The sequence below is a fragment of the Microcebus murinus genome, chromosome 17, assembly GCF_040939455.1.
Source record: "Microcebus murinus isolate Inina chromosome 17, M.murinus_Inina_mat1.0, whole genome shotgun sequence".
NCBI lineage: Eukaryota > Metazoa > Chordata > Mammalia > Primates > Cheirogaleidae > Microcebus > Microcebus murinus.
Genome location: NC_134120.1, coordinates 44852917 through 44868329, shown reverse-complemented (window position 1 = coordinate 44868329; position 15413 = coordinate 44852917). Strand labels below are relative to the sequence as shown.

General features: G+C 50.7%; 1 protein-coding gene across 2 annotated transcripts in view; it reads left to right on the top strand.

The window, feature by feature from the left end:
• The window catches only part of CABLES1 (Cdk5 and Abl enzyme substrate 1), a 104565-nt gene that overhangs the window by 53698 nt on the left and 35454 nt on the right, over positions 1-15413 (top strand). Inside the window, exon 4 of one of the 2 annotated variants that reach the window (XM_075993593.1) lies at positions 13520-13597. The exons of the other annotated variant lie outside the window; for it this stretch is intronic. Coding sequence (XP_075849708.1) covers positions 13520-13597 — 78 coding nt within the window. The remainder of the gene's footprint in view (positions 1-13519; positions 13598-15413) is intronic. 2 annotated transcript variants of the gene reach the window in all.

Here is a 15413-nt window from a genome sequence, read left to right as displayed (position 1 = left end):
TACATGTTACTGTCCGTGACACGGGGGAATTAAGATTGTTAAATGAGCTGATCTTTAAATGAGAGATTATCCTGGATTATCTAGGTGGGCCCAGGGTAATTACAGAGTCCTTAAAAGTAGAAGGGGGAGGCAGGATTGTAAGGGTCAGAGTGACGTGACTGACGTGGGAAAGGCATGTCTACCCGTTGCTGGCTTTGAAGATGGGGTATGGATGGAACCAGAAGCCAAGAAATGCAGGCGGCCACTAGACTCCTGAAAAGGCGAGGAAACCAGTCTCCCTAGAACTTCCAGTGGGAACCCGCTCTGCCAACACCTTGATTCTGGCCCCATGAGACCCAGCTCAGAGTTCTGACCTCTGTAGCATAATAAATGTGTGGTGTTTTAAGCCACTAACTTTGTGGTAATTTGTTACTGTAACCACAGGAAACTAAAACATTCATCATCCCAGTTTACAGAGAAGAAAACTAGAGCCTATAGCAAGAGAGTGAGTGGGAGGCGGAATTGAAATCTAGGCATCAGATTGCAAATCCTGGTTCTCTTCACGGAACGATGGGAGACAAAGATGCATGGTGGGTTTTGAGGAAATTCTCTGTTGAATTCTGATGTTTAAAATTATTAGCAAAAGGCCAAGAACTAATAAAAGAATGGCTTAAGGAAACTGGTAAGAATGGGGTGAGGGAGACTAAAGTCCGGAATCAACTAAAGACTGTTTAAAGAAACTCGGGAAGCCTCGCGTGTTCCTGGCGGGAATGTAAAATGGCGCTGCTGCCGTGGGAAACAGTTCGGCGGTTCCTCAAAAAGTTAAACAAGGAATTATGATATGACTCAGCAATTTCGTTGCTAGGTGTATGCCCAAAGGAATTGAAAAGAGGTATCCAAACAGTTATTTGTACAACAATGCAAGCGTTAGTCGCAATAGCTAAAAGGTGGGCACAACCCCAGTGTCCATCACCAGAAGAATGGATAAACAAAATGCGGTGCACACACTGGAATCGTATTCGGCCATGAAAAGGAGTGAAGCACTGATGCACGCTGCAGTGCGTGTGGACCTGGGAAACATCTGAGTGGAGTAAGCCAGATGCAAAAGGTCAAATATTGTTTGACTCCATGTATACGAAATGCCCAGAATAGGCAAATCCACAGAGACAGAAAGTAGGGCAAGAGGGAGTTACTGCTTAATGGGTTGGGAGTTTCTATTTGGGGTGACGGGAAAAGTTTTGGGAATAGATAGTACTTAATGACAGTAAATTGTACACTTAAAAATGGTTAGGTGGGCCGGGCGCGGTGGCTCCTGCCTGTAATCTTAGCATTCTGGGAGGCCGAGGCGGGCGGATTGCTCGAGGTCAGGAGTTCAAAAACCAGCCTGAGCAAGAGCGAGACCCCGTCTCTACTAAAAATACAAAGAAAGTAATTAGCCAACTAATATATATAGAAAAAGTTAGCCGGGCATGGTGGCGCATGCCTGTAGTCCCAGCTACTTGGGAGGCTGAGGCAGAAGGATTGCTTGAGCCCAGGAGTCTGAGGTTGCTGTGAGCTAGGCTGACGCCACGGCACTCGCTCTAGCCTGGGCAACAAAGCGAGACTCTGTCTCAAAAAAAAAAAAAAAAAAAAAACAGTGGTTAAGTGGCATATTTTATGTTACAAGTATTTTGCCACAATGAAATAATATGAAACCCCAGTGATAGCCACGGGGCTTTTAAAACCGTATTCAGAAGAGGAAGGGAAAGGATGGTGAACTTCTTGGTGAGGTAAAGGTCAGCAGATGTCAGCTGTGGGCCTACTTTTAGCTTCTTTGTCAAGTAGAACTGTCAGGTGTAGACTCTAAACACAGCAATGTGCCAGGCACACAGTAGGCACGCAGTAAGTGCTTGTTGAATACAGGAATGGAGAGGCCTTTTAAGTGAGTTTCAGTCTTCAGGACTAGGTCCTGGGGAATGGAAAGAATTTAGAAATACACGTGATCTTCAAAATGCCATGGAATACAAAAGAAATTCTAAGTGTAATGCCAGACAAATGTTGCCTTGAAAAAGCAAAGAAGAGCGTGAGGTGGTAGGAGGGACAGAGCTGTTCTAACACTCTTAGACTGGCAAGCCTGGGGCCAGTCACTGGCAGAGTTTAGAAGCAGGCGGTCTGTATGCTTTCGGAACAGGGTGGAGGTTGCTAGCAGTGGCCATGAGTTCCCTAAGAAAAGGACATGTTCAATTAGCCGCATGTCCTCATTGATGGGAAACTGGGTTAGGAAGTTAGGGGACTGCCGTGGACGTTACATTTATTGATTTTGGCAGAATATTAGGCTGTTCTTCATGACAGCGTGTCCTAGTGGATGGAGTAGTGAAGGGGCTGGGTGACGGCAAAGCTGGAGAGTCTGTTCACCACCATCCTCAGCTTGAGGGGCAGTTCGGGTAAAGCAGCCACACGGCATTTGCTTCAGCGCAGTCTCACTCCCAGCTGCAGTGAAGGCCGTGAACCTCGCTGTCAGCCACGTGGAAGAGCGAGAGCAGGCGGAGAAGGAGCGTGACCGATGAGAACCAAGATGCGGGTACTTCATCCGCTGGACGCGCTAGGCCCGGTCACTGAGGTTCGCCTTGGCAGGGACGGGTGTAGCTCAGGCGGACTGTCGATTATGTCCATGTGTAGGACAGAGACTTTTCTGAAGTTCACATGAAAAGTACCTCAGCATTTGGATGGACACTGCGTTCCCATCTGGGCTAACAGTGTGATGCCAGCACAGAGTGAGCTACTTGAGCCTGTCCGGATAGAAGGCTGGTGTCACGGTGACATATCGATTGTGCTGGGGGCAAGACCGAAGCTGCTGAGGGTCACTGGGTGTGGAGGGGTGTGGAGGGGGTAGGCAGTGAGGAGCCCCTGGAGCTGAGATGTGAAGGAGGTGAGGGAGGCTGGGACTGTCCCCGGGGGGGAGAGCGATTGGGGTGGGTGGAACAGCAGGTGCAGAGACTCTGAGGCCAGAGCATGTGGGGTGTGTTTGAGGAAAGCCAGTGTGGTAGAGTGGACTCAGAGGAAGGGAGAAGGAGGATAAGGACAAGAGGTGGCCAGTGGCCACACGCCACAACATCTGGAACGGCCGTGACGGTCCCATGATGAGGGTGGTTGGCCAGTGGGAGCTGCCGCCTGCCAGGTGGGAGCCGGTCACCCCGAACTCCAATCTGCGCCTTCGCTGAGAGCGAGCCATGTGCTGGGAGAAGGGCCCACACAGAAGGAACGACACGTCTCAGTCCTTGGGTGCGAGATACCCCCCTTGGAAACAACCAGCCTTCACAGAGTCACGCTTGTCCCCGGCCAGGGAAACAGGAATCATCAGAGTGGACCACGGCGATTCTGAGCACGCAGACGGAAAACAGCCAGTGGCTGTCGTGATGTTAGTGTCTAGTAACCCCCATGGTCCTGTCGGGAAAGGACGTTTCCTCTTGGTGCTCCCAGTTCTTGAGATTCATAAACATCTGTCTAAGAGCAACGGGAGATGAGCCCTTGTTTCAAATGGACGCCCGTGTGGGCATCGCTGGCCATCCTCCTGAAGCCGTCTGGAGTTTGAATGTCTGCATTGTACACACACGATGGCCGCACGTGTCCTGGAAGTGCCACCTCCTGGGTCTGGAGTCATCTCATGGTGAACATGTAGCGAGATGTGCCTGACAGTGAGTGGGCTGAGCCGGCTTATCCCTAGGGAAGAATTTTCAAAGAGATTTAAAGGGATTTGAGGTGAGAGTGGGTAAAGCACTGAGCTAGAGTGTTTTCTCTTTAAAGTGTCATCTCAGTAGGAAAACTTAGAGAAGATATAGATTTCAGCACCCTTTATTTGCTTTTTAAAGGAAGGCGGAGCCTTTCCTTTTTGTATGGAAAATTTTGGGAGGGGAAAAAGGGAGATGGGTCATAACTAAATTAAGACCTTGTTTGTGATCTCATCAGTTCCAATCTGTCGGCCTAATTTAGTTTGAAAAATGAGTTGGAGGAAGTGGCACGTTTCAAAAAATAAAACTTCTTACCAGCCGGGAAAGAAGAAAAGTATCATTGCTTTTTCTCCTCAAAATGGATCATCCAGTGTGATAGATGTTGAGTATCCATCAAACTGGATGGGAGGCACCATGTAGCATCAGCCCCTTCCCGAGCAGGCTCTTCCCTCTCAGAGCATTTGTTCTTCAGGAAAAGACTAGAACTCCCCAGCCCCAGCAGCAGGAGGCTGGTAGGGAAGCATCTTCATCCTCGTCATCGTTGATGTGTTTAGCAAAACCAGGCCAGGCGCAGTGGCTCACACCTGTAGTCCCAACTATTCAGGAGGCTGAGGCAAAAGGATCCCGTGAGCCCAGGAGTTCGAGGCTGCAGTGAGCTATGATCATGACACTGCACTCCAGCCGGGGTGACAGAGCAAGACCTGTCTCTAAAAGAAAAGGAGAATTTTAGCAATGCCCCAGTCTTGGGGAAGAGGGAGTGGACAGCCTGAGGGAGAGTCTCCAGGACTCCCCACACTCCACTCTGCCTCCTGGTTTCAGGCTCTTTCACTGAGACGGCCCCAGAGCTGCTCCCGAGTCCGCCTGGCCACTGCTTTTCCTTTGCTTTACCTGCCGGGCCCCGAGTGGAGGCGGGTGGGTAGTAGGGAGCTGGGTGCACAGGGTGGTCACTTAGCACTGGGAATGCTGGTGCCCAGGGGTCCCAGCTGGGCACTGGGTCAACAGCACAGCGCATGATTTTGTTAATATTATTCACACCTCTGAACCGCACGGAGGCAAGGCTGGCTTCTGGCCGGCTTCTGTGGCGCTGCGTGGGGCTTTGAGAAGCGATTTGCAGCGGTAAGCAGCTGTGCTCAGTGCCTCGCGGGCGTGTGTTGATGTTTGCTGCTGAAAAGCTCATGGTCTGCAAGTGCTCGTTGCTTCGTTTCATCCCGTTTGATTTGCAGGAAATAAAACAAGTTGCAGAGGAAAGGTGTAGGGCTTAGAAACCACTTCGGATTGGACAGAACCTTCCCTCAGCAGTTCTGTTTTCATTCTCCGCTTGGCCCGGGAGCCCCAGGGAGACCAGTCCTTGGTCCCCACCAGTAACACACAACGCTCTGGGAAGAAAACTGTAATATAGCTGGCAGACGGCTCAGGGCCCGGCCACACTTCAGGACGCGGCTGCCATGCTGTCCTGAGTGAGCAGGAAGGAAGTCCCGAGGGGACTTCATCACAACGGTGACACCACACTTCCCATGTTTTTCCTTGTACCGCCTGTTATGGGCTGAATCGTGTCCCTCCAAAATTCCTATGTTGAAGTCTTAACCCCCCACAGCTCAGAAAGTTGACTTTATTTGAACATAGAGTCACTACAGATATAATTCGTTAAGATGAGGTTATGCTGGAGTGGGTGGGCCCTGATCCAGCATGACTGGTGTCGTCAGAGAAGGGAGAAATTGGGACACAGGCGTGCACCTAGGGAGAATGCCGTGGGGTGATGGGAGCTATGTGCCACAAGCCACGGGACTGCCAGGAGCTGGGAGGGAGGCCTGGATCTATTGGTGTCAGAGGGATCGTGGCCCTGCCAACACCTTGCTCTCAGACTTCCAGCCCCTAGAACTGGGAGACAGTGCATTTCTGTTGTTTAAGCCACTCAGGGGTGCTGACACCTGCCTGACTGTCTCCCTCCCTCCAACACCACCCACCTTCCTCACCTGGCTGTCCTGGTCCTTGCAGGCCCTCGACACCCTCCCCTGGCTACAGTCCCCAGCATAAGGTCTGACTGACCACTGCTTCCCTTTCCCAAACCCCGACCCCCTCACAGGGCCCAGGGGGCCTCTCCTCCTTCTCCAGGCCTCCCTCCATCTCCGCTGAATTATTTATAGTAATTGCTCGGCTAAGGGAAAAGGTTAGTAAACGCTGGAAGAAATACTCACAAAGATCACATGCACAGCTTAAACATTGTGCTCTCTTTTAAGGCGTATTAGTGATGGTCCATTCAACAGTTTCTTTGGTGCCTTTGCAAGTGGGTCCGTAGATCAGGGTCCATCTGTGGCATCGACTTCATTGCATGTCTTTCTCCCCACCCATTGCTGGGATGTCCAAATTGGACTTCTTGAAAGTGACCCAAGAATCTAAGTACAAAGTTCTTTTGGATTTTTTCCTGATTTTTTTCTTCTTTTTTTTTTGAGATAGGATCTCACTGTGTCACTCAGTCTAAAGTGTGGTGGTGTCATCACAGCTCGCTGCAACCTCACTCCTGGGCTCAAGCGATCCTCCTGCCTCAGCCTCCCCAATAGCTGGGACCACAGGTGTGCACCACCATGTCTGGCTGGTTTTTATATTTTTCATAGAGATGGGATCTCGCTATATTGCTAATGCCTGTCTCTAACTCCTGACCCCAAGCAATCCTCCTGCTTGGGCCTCCCAAAGTGCCGCGATTACAGGCATGAGCCATTGCGCCTGGCCCCCTCATCTTTTATATTTGTTTCACCCATACCTATTTGAACTGCAGTTTTTTTCAGTGACTTGCCTTGTTTGAATATTTTTTTTAAAGCATGCAGTGTTGTTTTTATAGAAACAGATCTCTTTTTTCCGCATTTTCTTAGTTTGTACAGTCTTTATTGAACAAGTGCAAATATAACTAACAAGCACAACCGATGTAAACAGGCTTGGGACATACATAACCGGCCCTTAGTAAGTGCACAAGTCGGTGCGCTGTGCCGAGAACAGCCTACCAGCCGGAGCTCTGCATGTGCCAGAGGTGTTGGGTCAAGGTGTTTTACAGAATGAACTGGAAACACTGATGAGTCAGGCACGTGGAGGTCTACGAGGAGAGTTTTGCTGTACGCTTAGTTCTCAGAATCGGTCCTACACTCTTTCTCCTCCACGCCTTGCCTCCTGCCAGCTCCTTGGCCAACACGTCTTCTCACGGTAGCCTGATTGCCACTTACCGTTAGCTGTCACTTCCTCTAGCAAGCCCACCTGGCCTCCCTTAGGCTAAGAGTTCTTCCTGAGTGTTCCATCACACCCTGTGCTGTGTCCCTCCCACCCAGCCCTACGCTTTGTGAGGAGGGAGCTCTTGTCTGGGTCATTCATCCTCAGCGGGTCCCCGACACCTTAGTGCAGCGTCTAGAGTGGAGTGAGCGCTCAGGAAATGCTTGTGGGAAGGAGGGAGGAGGACAGGAAAAGATCATCTAACTTGTTTCTCAAAAATCTGCCACTCCCTGGATTATGGGACAAGGTGCACGTCCTTAGCAGGCAGAGAGTCCTTTCCTGTCTTCGTGTGGTGTGGCAGTCACGGAGGTGTGGCAGTGCAGATAGCAGTAGTGGTAAGAGTCATGAGAAGACTGACACCTCCACCTCCACCACCGCCTGGTATTTGCGGGTTACTCGGTGGGTGCAGCTCTCCGGGCCCACTGTCCCACCTAGTTTGTGCCAGCTGTGTCCCCATGACACTCCTGATACTCCGTGCCACTCCACACATCACCGAGTCAGTCCTGGACTCTAGATCCTCTTCTCACCTGTTGGAACCCCATTCTTCCTCCTCCTCCTCCTCCAGTCCCAGCACCTTCTTCTCCCCAGGGCCCTTCCACCTCCCACCTTCCCGCACTGGACTGTGGTCTCTGTCCCACTCCGGGCAGCAGATGGCTTTGAGAAGAACGTTCTTGGAACCCCCACACATCCCCTGCTTTGCCCTTGCACCCAGATGGGGCACATCCAGCAGCGAGGGGACTCGTCCCAAGGAGGAAAAACATCTCCCCGTGGCTAACGAGCGTTTAAATAGAGCAAACAAGAACATTTTGTTAGTGGTGGTAGTGTTTTCGTTCAGCTCTCATTATGCAATTGCCAGCCCTTCACAAGAGAGAGAAAGGGGTCAACCCCCCCTTCCTCCAGCTTTTAACGGGGCATTGTGAGCGGAGGAAGGGGCGGCTGTGGGAACAGGGGTGGGAGCGGAGCTGGGAAGAGAACGCGTTTTCCAGATTTCATAATATTCATTTGTTTCCTGACATTAGTCTTCACGGCGTCACCTTCTCTGCTCAGCAGACGTGGCGTGAACGCGCAGAGGACCTGCAGAGCCAGCCGTGTGTGGCACAGAGCTGCGCGGGGAGGGAGCGACTGAATGCCAGCTACGTCCCTTTTCCAGGGCTGCCCTGCGAGGTGCCACAAACTACGTGGCTGAGACAAGGGACTCTCACGATTCTGGAGGCTGGACGTGCAGGGCCGTGTTCCTTCTGGGGCCTTTAGGGGAGGAATCATCCCTCACCTCTTCCAGCCTCTGGTGGTTGCCAGCAAGCCTTGGTGTCCTTGGCCTGTAGCTGCGTCACTCCAGTCTGTCTCTGTGGTCGCATGGCCTTCTTCCCTGTGTGTGTGTCCAGGGTCTCCACGTCTCTCTCTCCTGATGAGGACATCGGTCATTGGATCTAAGGCCCACCCTAGTTGAGTATGACCTCATCCTAACTCAATTACGTCTGCAAAGACTCCGCAGTAGTCCCTCATTGTCCACAGTCCAAAAATATTAGGTGGAAATTTCCAGAAATGAACAATTTGTAAGTGTTCAACTGCGAGCTCTCTCACTGTCCCCTCTGCCCAGCCTGGGATGTGAACTGGCCTTTGGTGCAGCGAAGCTACATTGTCTGTGCAACTTGCCCTATACGATGTGACCATATAGGAAAAACCACAGTCCGTGCAGTGTCCAGGACTATCGGCCGCTTCAGGCGTCCTCTGGGGGTTTCGGAACATAGCCCGTGTGGATGTGGGGGACTACTGTACTTCCAAGTAAGGCCACGTTCACAGGTACTGAGGGTTAGGATTTCAACATGTCTTTTTAGGACACCATTCGACCCACAGCATGAGCATTTTTTAAGTGTGTTCTTTTCTTGCTTCCTGGACACATAGGGAGTGAACTGCAGAAGTTACACACGTGTGCCTGGTGCCTAACATGCAGCCGGGGCTGTGTTCCGGCATAGCCGTGCTCACCCCCGCCCCTTGTTGCAAAAGTGATTTTCTTTCTCTGCCTCTTGGACTTGGTTGCTTGTTTTTATGTCCTTGAGAGAATATTTTTGCTATCATGGAATATTCCACCTGGAAGAGATTGAACCTTCTCACAGCCAGCAGACACCCCCTCAGAGGTCTAGAAATACAAGAAGCTTGTTTATTTGGCAAAAGAGGGAACACTTGAGGGTCCCAGAGGATGGTAGGCACTGCCCGGGAAGGTGTTGCCAGCACTGGGCTGAGGGGTTGAAAGCAGATTCCACGAACGTGGTCCGTGGTGGTCTGTGGACCGTGGGGTCCGCGTGCAGCTCCGGGCTGTTGTCAGCACTCCAGCGTCTTAGCAGCAAACTGGGGCTGTGGAAGCCTTGAGATCTGAAGCCACAAGATTTTCTCATGCCGGAAGCACTTTCCTTAGAGCACAGAAACGAAGCTCCACGAAGGAGAAGGTTGGACAGCGTTCCAGCTACAGAGCCTCTAGATGCCCGGAGAAGCTTTGGAAAACATCATGGATCCAGAGGCAGCGTTGCCCATGTGGCTGCAGCCCCAGGAAGCTTTTTCTTTTGCTTTTGCTTTTTTTTTTTTAAAGCTCTGGCAGATGTTTGTGTGGAAATGTGACCTTTCATTCTTTAAAGACCCATCTCCCTGGAGTTAATTCCTCTTTTGAAGTCCTAATTGTTGGAGCAACGTTTTCTGGTCATTTTGACTCCAAGTGTTATTATGTCACAGATGGAGAAAATGGTCTGGGCTGTCCTCGTGCTGTTTGGGCATAAAAGAGAAGGTATTAACACCTACGGTGGTTGGGAGCAAAGACATGAAAGCTGCACATTTCCAAAGCCTGCCGGAAGTGGAGTTTGGTTGCCTTGACGGCACCTGCTTTAATTCTTTCACAAAGAACAGAGGTGCTCCAAGAAGCAAACAAAGCTGATTTTCTTCTTGAGCAGGTCTGGTATGATGGATGTTTTCCCGATGCTTATAAAGAGCAAAGCTGCACATCCCCGGGAACCCTCCAGGTTCTAAACACCGTGGTTGGTCACGCGGGCCCTGCTGCTGGAATCATGCTGCTCACGGCTGCTGGTGTAGGAAACCCAGACTGCTGGAACTCTCCACTTGTCCATACTTGCCTGCTCTGGCTAGGGCCTGCAGTCCAGGTGCCAGAACTACTTCAGGAAATATGCGAGAGGTGTTCTCGGGAGCCCCGTTGGCAAACCTGCGGCGGAGCCTCTGTGCAGGGCTCTCCTGTGGGTTCCTCCTCTGCCCCTGCAGGACGCGGAGTCCCTGAGATCGTGGCCCTGGGAAGGGAAGGGCCCAAAGATGTCACGCTCCCGAATCACTCCCTCTTCTCTCCGGCTGCTTGAGAGTGGCCAACCAGGGCAGTACCAGCCCCACTGGAATTGTTGGGAAACAGTCCGTGTTCACGGTTGCTAAACTTCACCTATGCAGCGGAATAACTTGTTTTCCTGATTGAGATCCACGTCGGCAGCCTCCCCCGGACCTCATGGTGAGGACCACCCAGAGCGAGCACTCGCTCGTAGAACAATACAGCCCATTTACTAATAGGCACCGTGTGGTTGAAGCGCCGGAGAGAAGACTTGGATTGCACTTGAATTTATATTCTCTCATTTTCTTGTTCTATTAAAAACGTCCAAACAAATTTGGTGTGTGGGAAGGAAGGACACATTAGCGTTGAGTAATGAAGAAAATGCAATAACGCTAAAGCCAGGGGAGTTTGTTCAACACATTCCTTCCTCTGTGTTGCAGAAGACCTCGGTGCCGAGTGACGCGTGGAATGAGTAGTTCCAGGTTTTTGTCCCAGGTGGATGGCAGGGAGTGGCAGTGGGGGTGTGGAGAAGCTCTGTCCTTCCATCTGGAAAGGGGCCGTGGCTGAGCAGGGCAGGAGTGTGGAGCCTCCTGGGGCTCCAGCAGCTCTGGCGTCAGGGCTGTTGTGATCTGTCACCCTCCCGCCCCACCCAGTGCGTGGCCTGGTGACCTGCAGGCCAAGCTGGAAAGCCACCCTGGAACACCTGGGTGCAGGCAGACCTCTTGATGTCCATGAAGTCCACCGATACCCAGTCATGCCCCCAGGAGCTCTGATGGTGATAAAGATGCATCACCTTCAGCACATCACTTACTTGCGCCGCCTCACCAGTTAAAGTGCTTAGAACCCAGCACATAACCGATACTTAATAAGCATTAGCTATTATTAATACTGTGTCTGCTTAGGTAAATTTACACGACCATTGCAACAGTAGAAGCTATTGCTGGGCTCCGCGTGTGAGAGCCCAGGACCCTGGCTGGTGTTTAGCAGGGTGTGCTCGTGATTTATTTAACCCTTGGCCCTTCAGGATTTGATGGCCTCCACTGGACGGGACGCTTCTGTCCTTGCTGTAATAACTGGGGTCAGGGTCTGTGGCATCTGATGAGAACCATTTCCATTCAGCAACACATCTGTGTCACGTATGTGTGAGGTCCCCCCGCTGTCCTGCAGCACAGTGGTTCAGGTCTTAGTGGGCCTGGGTATTTAGCACAGAGGTCCGAAGAGGTTCTGAATCCAAGGTCTATGCTGGCAAAACCGAACCTTAACCCAAGAAGCTGGTCTGCAGTAAAGACGGTTCTTATTTATTGAGTGTGATCATTTGCTGGTCACCGTTCCGAGCGTTCTCCCCGTATGGACTGATTTACTCTTACAGCATTCCAGTGAGACAGTTACTCTTTCCATCCCATTCTTCAGAAGAGGAGACTGAGGCTTAGAAGAGTTAGTAAACTGCCTGAGGTCAAACAGAATGACAGCTGGTATTTGAAGCTGAGAGTGTCGTCACTGTAGATATGAACCACTGTGGAGATGACAGCTGCAGCCCTGCCTCACCCCAAGCCAGATGCTCAGTGCTGCTCCGAGGCCCAGACTGTGTTTCAGTGACATCTAATGGACAGTTATGGAGGGGCCACCATGTGCCACGCTCCTGGACTCCCCCTCTAGAAGAAGAGGGAGGCAAAGGATTAGCAGCACTGGTCACATCAGTGGCCCCTGGAAGTGTGACAGGGAGTGGAGGCAGCATCGAAAAGGGAGCAAGCAACTCAGTGCAGGGGTTGGGGGGACACTTTCCAGAGGGGGCTTCATTTAAAGCTACATTTTAAAGAACAAATAGGAGTTTAGCAGGTGTTCCAAGGTGGGACACAACAGGCCAAAGAAATAGCATGTAAAGCAGCGGTCCCCAACCTTTTTCACACCAGGGACCAGTTTCAGGGAAGACAGCTTTTCCGTGGAGAGGCAGGGAGGCAGAGCTCAGGCAGTGACGTGAGCGATGGGGAGCAGCCGTGAGTACAGATGAAGCTTCGCTCACTCACCTGCTGCAGCTGCCCCCCCCCCACCTGCATTTCTAAGTTTCGTGGAAGACAGTTTTTCAATGGACAGGAGGGGGCATGGTGGGCTGGGGGCAGGTCCTTAGGAGACCATATGAGGGTACCAGTCTGCAGCCTGGGGGCTGGGGATTGCAAATGTAAAGGACACACAGGCATAAAACAGCAGGATTTGTTTTTAAAGGTGGTACTGGAAGGACTTCGGCACAGGTGAACGGCTGAAATATTGTGCGGGCAGAGACTGGAGAGACAGCAAGAGCCAGGAGACACGGGGCCTGGCCTGCCGTGTTGGGGAACCAGACTACATCCCAGGGATGTTGGCAATTTAATTTCATGGTTTTGAAAATAAGGCTGAAATCCCCAGAACCTGATGCATTTAGTAATACCATTTTCCCTGGTTTTATTATTACAATCACTGAAGGAAATGATGACATAAGTAAATAAGCTCCCCATATGATGTGCATTGACCTTGTGCTAAGAAGAATGTTGTTTTTTAATCTTTTCCACTTGTTTTTCCTTTTTTTTTTCATCAGCAATTCCCTTTGGCAAAAGTTATACTCAGATGCCAGGATAAGTACTTTTGAGGGGTTTTGATTTTTTTTTTTCTTAATGTTGTTTTAAGTGGCTTTTGATTGCATAAGAGCATCTTGTAGAACTGTTTCCAGTAGTATCTTTATAGCAGGAATGGAGGCTAAGACTGATTATGTAATTGTTCCCTTAATCTATTCTCAGAACCTAACATGTTGCCAGCAGATGAAAAACCTAATGATCATGATGGTATCAGAGTGTCTTTCCTGCTCAAGAGTTTCTGGCGCTCTTGCTCTTGCATTGTTCACTGCAGAATAGAAATCGGGGGTTTCAATGTGGCATGACTGTTCACCCGGCCCTGGCCACCCCAGGCTCAGCTCCTGTCTGCTCCCTCTCGCATGTGCAGCTCACAGCCAGCAACTCTCCCTGGAGAAGGGATCCCTGTGTACTTATCTAAGACCCTCGCTGGTGTCTCGCATGTTAATATTCCGATGAGGAGAGGCAGCCTACTTCTGCTGCGCTGAGGTTGCATTTTGCAAAGAGAGCAGAACACCATCTGTCAGAGGAGGTGGCGGGAGCGTGCAAATACTGCTGCGAATTCCATGAATGCTTAATTGCTGTAGATTCTTTTTTTTTTTAATTTGAGTCTTTGCATTTAGTTTCTTTGTTGTTTGTTCTTTTTTTGTTTTGTTTTTTAGAATAGTCCTTATCAGTGGCAGAAGATCCTTCTGTAGTATATTTTCAGTGCTGCCCTACCGCGACAGTACCCAAGTCGGGTATGTATATGCATGCTTGCTTTGTAGTTCTCTGGGTGAAAAGTTCTCATGTCTATGTGCATAATGTGGCAACCCTTCCCATTTTTAAGAACTTACCTCACTTTAACTCTGCAAATTCAGCATTTGTAAATTTAAAGGATGTTTCACTTTCTTTTCAGCCAGAAAGCTTCCTTGTTGTGTGTGTGTGTGTCCCCGTTATATTGCCTGATCTGTGTAAGTGTGCATTTTGTGACCTTGTCCAATATTGTAAAATAAAAATATCACAGAGCCCACCATATCCCATGGGGCCACGCCAACTTTTGGAAAAAAAGGTAGGTCTGGAAAGGAATCAGACCAAACCCTATGACCATCCTGCCTCTTCGCATCTTGGGGTCGGGGTCAGAAACTGACCAGCAAGCTGGAACTGCCACCAGGGCAATGCCAAAAAAGCGGTACCAGGTTCAGACGCATGTAACTAGCTACAGGCTGGGATTGCTCCCTTCTCTAGATCAACATGCCCCTCCTTTTACTCTGGAAAAAGTAAGTACTGAGGGCCTGTCCTTGCAAAGCTGCTACTCCTCATGGACATCCCCAAACCCTGTGCTCGTTCATCCCCCTCTGCATCTAGACTCTCTCGCTCCCTTCATCTTTGCACGCCCCAGCGTCTGTGATCAGGGCGCTGCTGGAGTTGAGGGCAGGAGAGTTCACTGCATGGGATGTCGAGAGCATCATGGGATGTTGGCTCTGGCCTCTGGTCACCGTGACAGCCAAACACCGCAGACACATGACCCCTGTCCCTGAGGAGAGCATTGTGGCCCCTAGCGCAGATCTTCCATGTGTTCATCTTCCACATCTCTGTGAGCTCCGCCCCAGGCACTCCTGCTGACCAGGACCTTCCCTTTCCCTGTAGAGCTGTCAGACGTCCGGCCTGTTGGAGTCACCTCACACTGGTCCTTATCTGTACTCTACACTCTCAGCTCCAGGGGACAGAAAGAAGCACATCTTTAATCAGGGGATCCTGACTCAGTCATTGATTAGACGTGTGCCTTTAAGGGCAATAAGGATCATGCTGTTTATTTAGCATATACTTTGTGCTGGTCCTTTATCATCATCTGCATCCTTACAACCACTTTGCAAACTGGATTTTCTAGAAAAAGTAACAGCAAATCCTGTGGCTTAGAGGTGTAAGGACCATCTGGAGGGGACCAGCGGGCTACTCTGGAGAGCCATCGTGGGGAAGCTTCGCCTGACCCACCTGCTGTGACCCGGGCCTGGCTGTGTGGGGAGAGCAGGCTTGCTGCCTGGGAAACCTGCTCCTGCCAGGCCCCAGAGCTGGTGTGCCACCCCAGGGAGCCAGTTCATTCACCTGTTGCAAGTCATGGCACCCAGAATATGTGCATGTGACCAGCCTGTGCGCACACATACCTCCAGGGTATCTGTGTTCTCAGGAGAAGGCTCTTGGCCAACAGGTCCCCTCCTGGCCAGGGCTTGGATGGCACTGTGGTGCCAGCTTCATTTCTTTGGGCTTCCCTGGCTGACATTCTGATAGGCAAATTCTTTCCTTAGCTGCATCCCATGCGTTCATTTATCAGGTGCTTGCTCTGGGACCAGGTACCCAGGACAAAGGCAGAGAAGGATGGACGCAGGGCTCCTATCCTCCTGAACTTACAGCTTAGCAGGAGAGAAACGTTGAAATCATACGCATGATTAATTACAACTTTTACTAAATGCTAAAGACATCATTCGTGACTGCTGAGTCTTCCTGGTCGAGGACTCATTCTGTTTCCTTAAGACAGTTTGGCTTCTCCACACTCTTGTCTTTGAAGCAGTTTTATTC